This window comes from Mesocricetus auratus, unplaced genomic scaffold (assembly GCF_017639785.1).
Source record: "Mesocricetus auratus isolate SY011 unplaced genomic scaffold, BCM_Maur_2.0 Super-Scaffold_100028, whole genome shotgun sequence".
NCBI classification, from domain to species: domain Eukaryota; kingdom Metazoa; phylum Chordata; class Mammalia; order Rodentia; family Cricetidae; genus Mesocricetus; species Mesocricetus auratus.
Genome location: NW_024429209.1, coordinates 3670459 through 3682909, shown reverse-complemented (window position 1 = coordinate 3682909; position 12451 = coordinate 3670459). Strand labels below are relative to the sequence as shown.

Below are 12451 nucleotides of genomic sequence, written 5' to 3'. Positions count from 1 at the left end.
AGACCTCTACCACTGAGCAATATCTAAGCTGCCCAGATTCTAAGCTGCCCAGGTTAGTCTTGAATCATCACTCCAAGGCCCAGGCAGGCTTTGAACTTGGGATCCTCCTGCCCGAACTTCTCAAGATTACATGTCTCACTTGCTTTTACAGCTGTATTTCCTTTTTGCTTAAAAGGCAGTGTCTTTCTATGTAACTCAGAATGCTCTGGAACAAGGAATACTCCTTCCTGAGCCTGGCAAATGTTAAGATGACAGGTATCACCATACTCAATTTATCGCTTCTTGGTTTTGAACCCTTGTCCTATCAACTCTTCTATAATATCTTAAAACAAACATACAAACAAAAAACCCACCAAAATTATTAGTAAGAAAAATATGTTGGGGTAAGGATTGTGGAGTAATTTATTTACTGTGTTTGTGCCTGCATGCCTGCCTATGTGCATGTGTGGGTGTGTGTATGCAGGTGCACATACACATTTGGAGGCCTTAGGAGGACAATGGTCCTCTTTTATTGCTCTGCACATTATTCCTTTGAGACAGGGTCTCCCACTGAACCTAGATCTTGCCATTTTTCAGTTAGCAAGCCTCAGTGATACTCCTGTCTCCCTAGCTATTATTCCCCAGTGCTGGTGCTTGGATTACTAGTGCATATGATCTTTTTGCATGGGTGCTAGGAATCCAAACTTAGGTTCTCATGCTTGCACGGCAAGTATTGTTACCCAATGAGTCACTTTTATAGACCTGTCATTTGAGTGTATACGTATGTATCCACTTCAGAGCCAATACTTTCCCCACTGTGTTCTCTGAATTCCACCCTAACTCAAAGAATTATGCTAATAATGTTATGGCTCAGCCTACTCTTAGTTGGAAAGGCACATCTGTACCAAGGAGACAGACAATTTTGAAATCTGGGGCACCTTCATAGAAAGTTATCAAAATCAAACTTATAGACCGGTGGAACTCAACACCGATACAAACAGAATGATGACTATAGTGATCTGAGTTTATCAGTGGTTTATAAACAACAGCAACAGATGCTTCATTTGAGATGAAAATTCTAGGTTACTTAAGATTTGTTCATTTGCTCTGTACAAAGACTTAACCAAAAAGATTATGCTCAATGCCATGTGTGGGAGGCCCATGAGTAGAGGGACTACTCAATCAGCAACAGGGAGGAAGAAGCATATACTTAACAATGGACTAGAAGCATCAGAATTACTTGAGAATTAAATGTTGTCTTAAGATAATGTGTCTGGGGCCTAAAAGGATGGCTTAGTGGTTGCGAGCATTTGTTGCTCTTCTGGAGGACTTGGATCAAGTCACAGCACCCAAATGGTGGTTCATAACCACTCCAGTTCCAGAGAATCAGATACCTTCTCTGGCCTCCTCAGGCATCAGGTATTCAAGTAGTTCACAGACATATATGCAGGCAAAACACCCACATACACAAAATAATTAAACAAAACAACGTATCTGGAAAATTCTGTAACTGGGAAATAATGTTATTACTACTTTTTAAATGTATGAAGCCAATGATCAAACCCAGCACCCAGCATGTGGCAGACAACTACTCTACCTTGCAGTTACAGACTCATCAAAAATTCACGGTATTAACTTACTTAAGTGTAGGAGACTTTAGGACTGCTCCACTAGCCATGCCCACTTTGGGCGTGGCTAGAGGCGTGTACAGAGGTGGTAGTAAAAGACCCTGAAGGAGAGACACACGCTCTCTTTTCGGCTTCTGGTTCTGTGGCGAAAGCTACTGACTCACCTTGGTTGCCCGTTTTCTCTTGTAAGTAATTTCTACAATAAACAGTTACCTATCCCCTCAAGTGTGCCGTTTATCGTTACAGTGACACTTATGGTTTTGTGGTCCTGGGGATTTAGTCCTATACTAGGCAAATGTTCTACCTCTGATCTTTATCTCTAGCTCCAGAAATAGATTTTAGGAGCAAGATTACACCTGGAGCGATGGACCAGACTGCAATTTTCTTGAGCTTGACTTACTGGAAGTCCATGCTATTTATAATTTTCAAGGGGAAAAAAGTTTTTTTATTATTCTTTTAAAAGACTTGTTTACTTTTACTTAATGAATGTTTGCCTGCATGTATATATGTGTAACATAGGATTGCCTGGTGCTCCTCAGATCCCCCAGGGAATGGAGTTACAGGTGGTCTTGAGATGCCAGGTGTCTGCTGATAAACTCAAGTTCTGCAAGAGCAACACGTGCTATTAACCATTGAGCTCCTCCACCACCACATACACCAGATAGTGTTTCTCTGTGTAGCCTGGGCTGTTCTTAAACTCACTTTGCCTCCAGAATGCTGGCATTAAAGGTGTGCGCCCCTCCCCCAACCTCCACTTCTTAGTAGCTTCAAAAGGATTTGTGCCAAGCTCCCCAGTGATCATGTCCCATGTATAGTTACTGTTGCATCCTCACGGGAGCTATAACTGGCTCTATACCACATCTCAAAGTCTTGTACTAGAAACAGCATGAGAATGGCAATCTTGAACAGGGAGGTCATACCCGAAGGATAGCTTGTTCATGAGTGTCAGAAGCAGAGCCCTCGGGCACAACCACCACTGGCATGTGATAACGATTCTGGGACAATGCAGCAGCAGCAGAGGCCACACTGAAGGCTTCTGAGAGGGACTCAAAGTTCTTCTTGCTGAAGATTGTGTTCATTAGCTGGATGACCTGATCCTGAGAGCAAAGGGAAACACAGTTCAGCTCCCCTGTGCAGCACCTAGAGGGCTTCCCAACCCCTACACCACTCCTTGTGTGTCAGGACGTCCAGCATTAATCCAAACAGAGGATTAGAGGGGAGCAAAATGCTGCATTAAATTTGAGCTTGATAGTTTTTAATTCAATCTATTATAAATGGAAATTCACTCATTTTGTTAATCCTTTAATGACAGGTTATTATGCAAACTACCCCAGCTGACTACTGATAAATGCAAGTGGAGACTAAAATTCATGTAACAGTAACCATCTGTTAAATACCAGGCCATGATAGTTGCTTTACACAAATTACCTCAAATCATGACAAAACCTTGACAGATTAAATGCTTTCTAAATAGGGAAACTGAGGCTAAAACATGATAAATAAACACAAATATAGCACAGAAGGGAGAGAGGTAGGGAAAGAAGGAAAAATGCCCCAAAGCCCTGCCACAGAAATTCTGTTCTTTCCCAATTCCCATAACCCTTTCAGCTAAACTACCTTCCTTCCTAACCTTTCTTGAAGCAATAAAATGGGCCAATTTTGTATTCATAAGGGCAAACTTTATGGTCAAAGTGTGTACTAGAAAGGAACTAAAATCTAAGTCTCCATTAAGAACTCGTGGGCTGCATAAAAGAGAAAAATGAAAAGCAATTTTAAAACAAGTGGCCCTAAAAGGCATGATTACAATTCTGGAGGTTGTTTGCTTAGGAGGAGACATTTTCCACTTCAATCAGCTTTGTTCTTTAAAATCTACCATCTAACAAGAAGGCGCCCTTCTTCCCGACAGTGTTATTCACAGTCGACATGAAATAATTTTCTGTAATTGTACCAATTACATTTTTCCATCAGTAGGCTATTGACATGTTAAAATGGGTGACTATTCACCAGAATTGTTATGTCAAAAGCAGTGACAGCAAAATTACTTTAGCCAAATACCTGGTTAGTAACAGCTTGGGAATAAAACAAGAAAAAGTTTAAGTTGTATAAGTAGAGTCGGCAGTCCATCTGTGTCAAGGTATACAGAAAACCACCAAGTAATTTGTACCGGAAGACCCTGCATTCCTCAGCGCTCACCCTGACAGAAGTGAAAAGGGAGCCTCGTAGTTCTAGCACTCCTTAGGAAGAAGGAATGGACATAATGGACAGAATGTGGGATAAGAACAAATTCCTAGAAAATTAATTCTAGCTGCCCAAGATAGATGTTGTTTGCTGGTTACATAAAGACATTTGCATAATAATAAAAGAAATGTGAGTCTTGCTTTAAATTCAAACCTTTCTTCTAAAAATCTAAGTATCAGAACTTGTATTTTTAAGTACTTTAGACTAAAGGTTGGTAACCTCACACACAGGGGACAGAGAGGTTGTACTTAAAAATGTTTATCACACATATCCTAATTAAAACCATTTAGGCTAAGAAGCTCTTCCTAAAAGCCACCCCCAGCCCCCTCCACACAAACAAAAGCCATTCTTGGCAGTATCTGGAAGACACATTCTTGGCAGTATCTGGAAGACACACAAGCTTCTCCGGGAAACAGCAGGAAGAACTATATCCAGTGGCTGAGATGACTGGAATTAGTGTTGCTGAGGATGAAGGGGAGAGGGAGAACAGGCAATTCTGAAGTCCAGGGTACTTCCTGAGAGGAGCTAGTTCTATGGGGCTTGCAAAGAGGAAAGCAAGCAGGAGACAGGCAGAAGAGGCTGTCATGAGGAGTAAGGAGAGCAAACCAGGGTGATATACTTCACCTTACCCCTATTTAATGGCATGCAAGCGCTTCATGTAAGCAGGTGTAACAATTTATATAGCATGCCTGTCACACTGACTATCAGCTTCATAGTACAGGCATTACACCTTTCTACTTCTCATTCTTAAACCTACCCTAAATGACGAATAACACCACCCTGAGGTATGATCTGAACACCCCCCACCCTGAGAACAGCTATCTTTGAAAGATAAACTCAATAAAGCCTTTGAGAATCATTAGACAGGCACCTCCTTCATGGATGGTTCGGTCCCCACATGGTCCATGAGCTTGTAGGTGGCAGCAACAAATAAGGCTGTGGTTTCCAGTCCTTCCTCAAATTGGAGATACACGCCCCCAAGTTCATCCAAGCGAGCAACAAGGTCCTGTTATGAAAAAATGGAGGCATACTGGGACACAGAGATCATAGGAACGACATACACAAAGCACTGTCACCCCAGCCTTTCTGAGAAATCTCACTAAGCCCGAAGACTGCCTTAACCACTTAGTACTTTCCACAGAAGGGCAGACAGGCAGAGTCTCTGGCAGCTCTGGCAATATGTTTCCCATAGTTCTGTGTGCTCTTGCCAAAGCCTAAGAGCCAAAGCACTGAAGCAGTCACAGCAGTGGTCTCGGCTGCAGTTTTGCCAGGAAGCACAGCACTTTTGACACAAATGAAGCCGTGGCACCCACTGGGATAGCACCTATGAAGCGCAGCACTTTCCTTCAGTCAATGCTCTACAAGATGAGAAAGCACTGCTCTCCGGGGAGCAGAATGAGGCGGTTACTGAGCCTGTGAAGCACACAGCAACCACACTGCCAGAACCGCCCACCATCACTGGCTATACAGATCTTGAGGGTGACCCAAGGAACAGAGTATCTCGGATTTAGGACTGAGCAATAGTAAAAACTGCAGTGAGCCAGGGACGGCAGCATACAACTTAAAATCCTAGCTCAGGAAGTGAGGCAGGAAGATGCCAACTTTAAGACCAATAGAGTTATATAACGAGACGGTCTCAACAAAGAAAACAAACCCACCCATAGTATCCACTCAACAGGCAGCCAGTTAATATATTCGGGCTCTTTTAACCTTAGTGGCCCCGAAACCATCGTACAGGAAAACTGAGGCTCAGAGCCTACAACTACAAAGTAGAGAGAAGCATGAGTTTTAGATTTGTCAGTTCCACAACCTGTGGCCAATATTAGCCTAGCAAATAGGCTCTCTCTAGGACATACTGCTTAAATACAAAGAACAGAAGCATGTTGGACTTAACAGATACAGATGTAAATGATAAAGCGTTGGCCATAAGAAAGCAGTCATGTCTATTTACAAGAGTTTCTTAAAGGGTGTCCAAGACAGGAGCGTAGAGACTCATTTGGAGAAAGATTTATACCTCAATCTCCTCCACGATGTTCCTCAGGTCAGCCTGCTGTGATAGGTGGGATGCTGTCTGCAGAGCCTGGACCGTTCTGTAAGGTAAAGAGTAGAGCACTGAGGCTAAAACTTAGTTAACTATATAGAAACATGCCTGAAGACACCCTCTATCTTGTACAGGATATTATGCTAGGCTGAAATTGGCTGCCTTTCAGATGTCTATCTTTTTTACTCAAGACTAAAGGAGTATCATGTGGTCTACGATTGTAAATTGTTGGGCAGAATTGGAGCAACTTTCTAAAAAGGAGACTAAAGCACACAAGGAACAAATTCAGTAAACACATGCTTAATAGTTACCACTTGTGCTACCAGCGTCCTCCTACAAGATCTGCAAGTGACACACCCTCGGGCATTAGGAGAGAAAAGGGACAGACTTAGTCTTAAATAAGTCTTTCTTGTTTTCTTTTAACCATTTTATGTGTAAAACCTTATGAATACATATAAAATATATACTTAATTCTTATGAACTATAACTTTACACTATTAAAATGAATCATCAGTTACTCAATTTTTTTTTTTTTTTTTGGTTTTTACGAGACAGGGTTTCTCTGTATTGTTTTGGAGGCTATCGGTCCAGCCCGGCCTCGAACTCACAGAGATCCGCCTGTCTCTGCCTCCCGAGTGCTGGAATTAAAGGCGTGCGCCACCAACGCCCGGCTAGTTACTCAATTTTTTAAAACTTTATTATTTTATTTTTGGAAATGGGGGTTTTATGTAGCCCAGACTGGCCTCAAACTTGACGGACCTTAAACTGGTCCTCCTGCCTCTACTTCCTGAGTGCTGGGATCACAGCTGTATACCACCATACCTGTTCTGTGTAGTGCTAGGAACTGAACCCAGGACTTCATGCATTATGAAAACATTCTATCACTGCAACTTTCAAGAACCACTATCAAAAAAAATACTCTACCAAATAAGCTATATACTAAGCCCCCTAATCTCAAAATTCAAAATAATGTGAATTCAGTAGCACTAGAGTCACAATGTCCAACCACTGTCTCTGTTTATATGCAGAACACTTCCATGAGTTCCAAATAAAGTCTCAGATCATTAAGCAGTTCCTTTCCATGATGCCCCCACCCCAAACCCTGCAACATGCTTCTACAGACTAATCTGTTCTGGATATTCTCACAACAGGCGACTTGTTGGGAAGGTGCTGAGTATCCATTTCAGGCTCTTGTGTATACAAAGCAAGCATTCCACCCCTGGGAAATAGTCCCTAGTATCCTACCTTTTAAGGCTCATCCATACTGTGGCATGTATCAGCATTTCATTCTTTGTTTTACTCATATATTTTTTATTATTTTAAAAGTATATTCTAGGGTAGGGGATGGGTTGGGGGGTTACAGGAGGATGAGAGGGAGAAGGAAGGGGGGAGGATTGATATGTAAAATGATTGTTTCTAAATTTAAACTAAATTTTAAAAAAAGAGTATATTCTATAAGATAAACATTTTGCTGGGTGTAGTGGTGCACACCCCAGCACTCAGGAGGCAGAGGCAGGTGGATCTTGGTGAGTTCAAGGCCAGCCTGGTTTACAGAGTGAGTTCAGAACAGTAAGGACTATAGAGAGAGACTCAGTCACACATGAAAAAAAGTTTTCCTGACTTCAATATGTGTACGATGGTGCATGTGCCTTCCTGCCTACACACACACACCTAAATAACAACAAAACATTTTAAGGTGGAATGTGACAGTTTTGCATGTGTAATTTTTTTTAATTAAATTTTTTTTTTAACAAACCTAGATAGTCTAGATGGAGAGCACAAATATTTCTCTGGGTAAAATGAGGGAAGCTGAGGCCCCCTGGTGGTCAAATGCTCTGCTGCCTTGGCAGACTTGAATTTCCTTAGAGATGTCTGAGTCTTTGTGTAAACCACCACTTACCAAGTCAGTGTCAGGTAATGTAGAGCAAGAATCTGTCTACTTATGTTGAGATCATAACAATTTAGATTCCCTCCATGGAAAGCTAATTCCATTAAGATGACAAGTTGGAAAACAGAGGAGTCACAATTTAAAGATAGAGAAGCCCCATGAGTATTTAATGACTCCTCAATTTCCAAAAAAAAAAAAAAAAAAAATTCCCCATCTGCCCAAGTTAAATGCCAGCTCAAAAACAGCTGCTAAAATAGTCAAAAAAAGAACTTCCCACCTCAAAAGTTTTATAATGAAATCAATCATGTAGCTTTAGAAAAGTGTTACTGGCTTCATTACTTAACAATGGCCTTCTCTGTGGAACACTGTAATCTACCATGGAGAAAAACCAACTCTGTCCTGCTCATATACAGCAGATGATTCACAGAACTTAGTTTTCAAGGTTTTTGGTTCAAATGCTTCATTCAGACCGACACTTCTTGCTTTTCAAAACAAATTTATGAACAGATACTCCCTACTACTCTACTCACACACAGAGGCCCATTGCAAAAGGTCCTCACTTATACCAGCCCTTACTGACGTGGCCAAATTAGCTTCATTAAAATTAGAAGCATCCTGCCAATCTAAGCTTCAGGATGACCCTACGAGAAGAAGGTTGCTTTCAGGTGTGAGAACATCTGAGGGTGCAAGAGAGAGGAGGCATTAAGCTCCCTGCCACAGAAGTACCACACAGACAACACAGACCTACACAGGCCTACCCAACTGACAGCACATGCCCTCCCTCTCTCACAACCAGTCTTCATTAACTCTTTAGTCTGACATCCAGTGTGTCAGACGCAGGAGCCAGGTGAGTACTGCAGCTTAGGCTCTAACAGAGAAATTACTACAGTCCAACCAAGGAAGCATCTCGCTCCCCAAGAACAATGCACTGTGTGTTCAAGAATAGGCAGAGTTAGGCTTGGCACATTCACTATCTCTACACCTGCCCCACAGTGTAGATGGTTGGCCTCATTGTACAGATGAAAGTCAAAGACATTATTAACCTGTCCAAAGTCCCACGGCGAGGAGGAGGACATACCTGGTGCCCAAAGCCAAGTGTGTCTGATTCCGAGGCAGCTTAACTTTCCTGTGCTTCTTCCTATTGTGAGGGTTTTCTTTTCTTTCTTTTGAGACAGGGTCTCACCATGTACTCTAGCTGGCCTGTACTCAGATCTGCCTGCCTCTACCTCATTCTCTAGAGTGCCCTACCTTTTCCTGGCAAGAAATGGGAAGGTTTTTTTTGTCAGTTTGTTTAGGTAGTATCATGGTGACATGACATTATAAGGTGCTAACTTGGGATGCAAGCTACCAAAAGGGATTATGAACAGAGACAAAAACAAGAGGTCTGTCAGGCATGGTGGTGTATACTTAATTGTACCACTCTGGAGACAGAAGCAGGCAGATCTCTAAGTTAGATGCCAGCCTGGTCTGCAGAGAGAGTTCCAAGACAGCCAGGACTATGAAGAGACCCTGTTTCAAAAAGCAAAAGCAAAAAAACAGAAAACAAATGAACAAACAAGTAGCCTAAAAATAAAACTTCCAAGAACCAAGCACCAGGCAAATTATGCACAAAAGCATCCATGTAAGAGATATTTTCAGCCCTCATGTCACTATTGACCTTGTAAATATGAGCAGGGACTGAAAATAACAATGAGAATGTCAACTATGAACCCTTCCCTTAACAAAACTTCAAGTTTAGAAACAATCTGGTTGTTGCTCCCCAATTCATGAAATTCTGGGAACTAATCTGCTTTTTTGTTGGGGGTGTGCACGCATGTGCATGCCCTGGCATGTATGTGCAAGTTGGAGGACAACTTGTAGGAGCTGGTTCTCTCCTCGCACCACGTGGTTTCTCTGAACCAAACTCAGGTTCTCAGCTTAAGGGCAAGCAGATTTACCTGCTAAGTCATTCCTAGGGCCTGGTTTGGTTTGGTTTCTACAGTAGGAGGCCTGATGCATGGTTAAGTGCTTTATCACTTTTTTCTTTTCTAGCCCCTAATCCCACTGTGCTGAAAGGAGGAACTGGTACCATCAACCTGATGTTAAAGCATTAGCAGGTGTCTTCGTGAGGTTTCTACTGCTGTGATGAAACACCATGACCAAAAGCAACTTGAGGAAGAAAGACTTTATTTGGCTCACACTTCCATATCACGGTTCATCGTCTAAAGAAGCCAAGGCAGGAACTCAAACAGAGCCGGAACCTGGAGGCAGGAGCTAATACAGAAACCAGAGGATAGCTGCATACTGGCTTATATCCGTGGTTTGCTCAGCCTGCTTTCTTACAGAACCCAGGACCACCAGCCCAGGGATGGCACCACCTACAATGAGCTGGGCCCACCCCACCAATCTCCAATTAAGAAAACACACTACAAACTTTCCTACAATGGAGGTATTTTCTCAATTGATGATCCCTTTTTCTCAGATGACAAAAGCTTACGTCAAGTTGACATAAAACTAGCCAGTACAACAGGGCTGCAGGTACTCCACCTCAGAGGTTACAATTAAATGGGAGGCATACAAAAAAACACGAACTATTGTTCTAAATGATAAGTTTCAGTTTTAAAGAATAATTTCAAAAATATATTATCACTTTTAAGTTTAGCAAGCATTCTGAAGTCAGTTACAGATCCCTTTATCATAACCACAAAAATTGCTCAGGATCCCAATTATAAGCTGAGCACAGTGGTGTGTGTGGGTAATCTCACCACCAGGAAAAAGAAGACAGGTCCATCCCTAGTGTTTGCTGGTCAGCCAGCTTAGCCTATTGGCAAGCTACATGCCACCAGAAACCGGGTCTCAGCAAAAAGGTGGCAGTGCACACCTTTAATCCCAGCACTCAGGGGGCAGAGGCAGGCAGAGCTCTGAGTTCAAGGCCAGCCTGATCTACAGAGTGAATTCCAGGATAGCCAGGACCACACAGAGAAACCCTGTCTCAAAAACAAAAAACAAAAAACAGAACAACAACAACAACAACAACAACAAAACAAAAAAAGAAAGAAAGAAACCCTGTCTTAGAAAACAAGGTGGAGTGCACCTGAGGAGCAATCCCTGCGTTAATCTCTGCCTTCCATACCCAAGCACACAGGAGTACCTGTAACACATACACACACACTCTCATCTGTGGGGTAAAATCATTCCTATACAGGCCTCTCTTCACCTGGACCTTTTGCAGATGACCAGAATCTGATTTCTAGACTATGCTATCCCCTGAGAATACATGTGCCCAATAGGCACTGCTTCTCACAGCTCCAAGGGACCCAGTAACCTTCTGTTCTTCACAGAACCCTAGTGCCACCGTCAACAGCCTCAGCCAAGCCTCATCCGAAAGTGCATGTAACTTACTGGTCTCATGGTCCTTTGGGAATCTACCTTGCTCCAGCCTCCCTACCTGTTTCTGTATGATGATAGGCTAACCCTGCCTTAGCCTTTGCCTTCTGCCTGAACAGCTTGAAGACAATGTATGAGTTCCACAAGGCCAAGGACCAGGCCCTTCTGCCTTAATTCAAGTGCCAGTCACTGGGGGTAGGGAGATGTCTTAATGGTAAATGTCTGCCATGCATGTAGGCATGAGGACCCACATTCTGACTCCTAGCACACATGTAAAAGTTGGACACAGCAGTGTGCTGTAACCCCAGTACTAGCAGGAGGATCCCTGGAGTTCATCAGCCAACCTGTCTCAAAAAACAAAACAGAAGCCAGGCAGTGTTGGCACAAGCCTTTAATCCCAGCAGGCAGAGGCAGAGTCAGGCAGATCTCTGTGAGTTCCAGGATAGCCTGGTCTACAGAATGAGTTCCAGGACAGCCAGGGCTACACAGAGAAACCCTGTCTCAAAAACAAACAAACAAATAAAAAAGCAGAATGCAGAATGCCAGGCATTTAATTCCAGCACTTGGGAAGTAGAGGTAAGCGGATCTCTGTGAGTTCAAGGTCAGCTTGGTGTGTATAAGGAGTTCCAGAACAGCGAGGTCTGCATAATGACACCCTGCCTCAAATAAAAAACAAAAACAAGAAAAGAGGAAACCGAGGAAGACACCTGGAATTACCTCTGTCCTCTGACTGCAAACACACACGGTAGTGTCTGCCACACCTATCAGCGCATCTGGCACGCAGCAGATGTCCAGAAATGTGTGCTGCAGCAATGAGCGAGCCCTCTCAGGTTAGAACCAACACCAAACTGACAACTTACGCCAGCACGGTCTCCTCCTTGCTGAGGCGAGCAGTGAGGGCACCAAGGACTTCATGAGATGCCAAGGGAAGGCCAAAGCCACTGAGTGCTGCAACTGCATGGTAGATCTGGGCAACAGAGGAGTCTTCACTGACTGCTGCCAGAAGGAGGTCTTTGGTCTCATTTGAAACAGATATCTAGGAAAGGAATGGCAGACAGAGTTAGAGCAGGTAATGGCACTTTATGGGCCAAAACCATGTCTACCCAGTACCCCCAGAATAAAATGTTCATAAAGTCAACACTACCTCTAATCTGATTAGTTTTTTGTCAATGTAAACAAGCTAGAGTTACTTGGACAGACAGAACCTCAATTGAGAAAATGCCTCAATAAAATTGGCCTGTAGGCAAGTCTGTAGAGCATTTTCTTGATTAAAAATTGATGTGGGAGGGCCCAGACTACTGTAGGTGGTGT

At 42.9% G+C, this 12451-nt stretch overlaps 1 protein-coding gene across 2 annotated transcripts in view; it reads right to left on the bottom strand.

The window, feature by feature from the left end:
* Rpn2 (ribophorin II) overlaps positions 1–12451 on the bottom strand; it is a 50950-nt gene that overhangs the window by 26049 nt on the left and 12450 nt on the right. For both annotated transcript variants that reach the window (XM_013124091.3, XM_005084596.4), the window contains exons 4-7: positions 12001–12176; positions 5860–5935; positions 4717–4851; positions 2528–2704 (exon numbers count right to left, since the gene is read on the bottom strand). In XM_013124091.3, coding sequence (XP_012979545.1) covers positions 2528–2704; positions 4717–4851; positions 5860–5935; positions 12001–12176 — 564 coding nt within the window. The remainder of the gene's footprint in view (positions 1–2527; positions 2705–4716; positions 4852–5859; positions 5936–12000; positions 12177–12451) is intronic.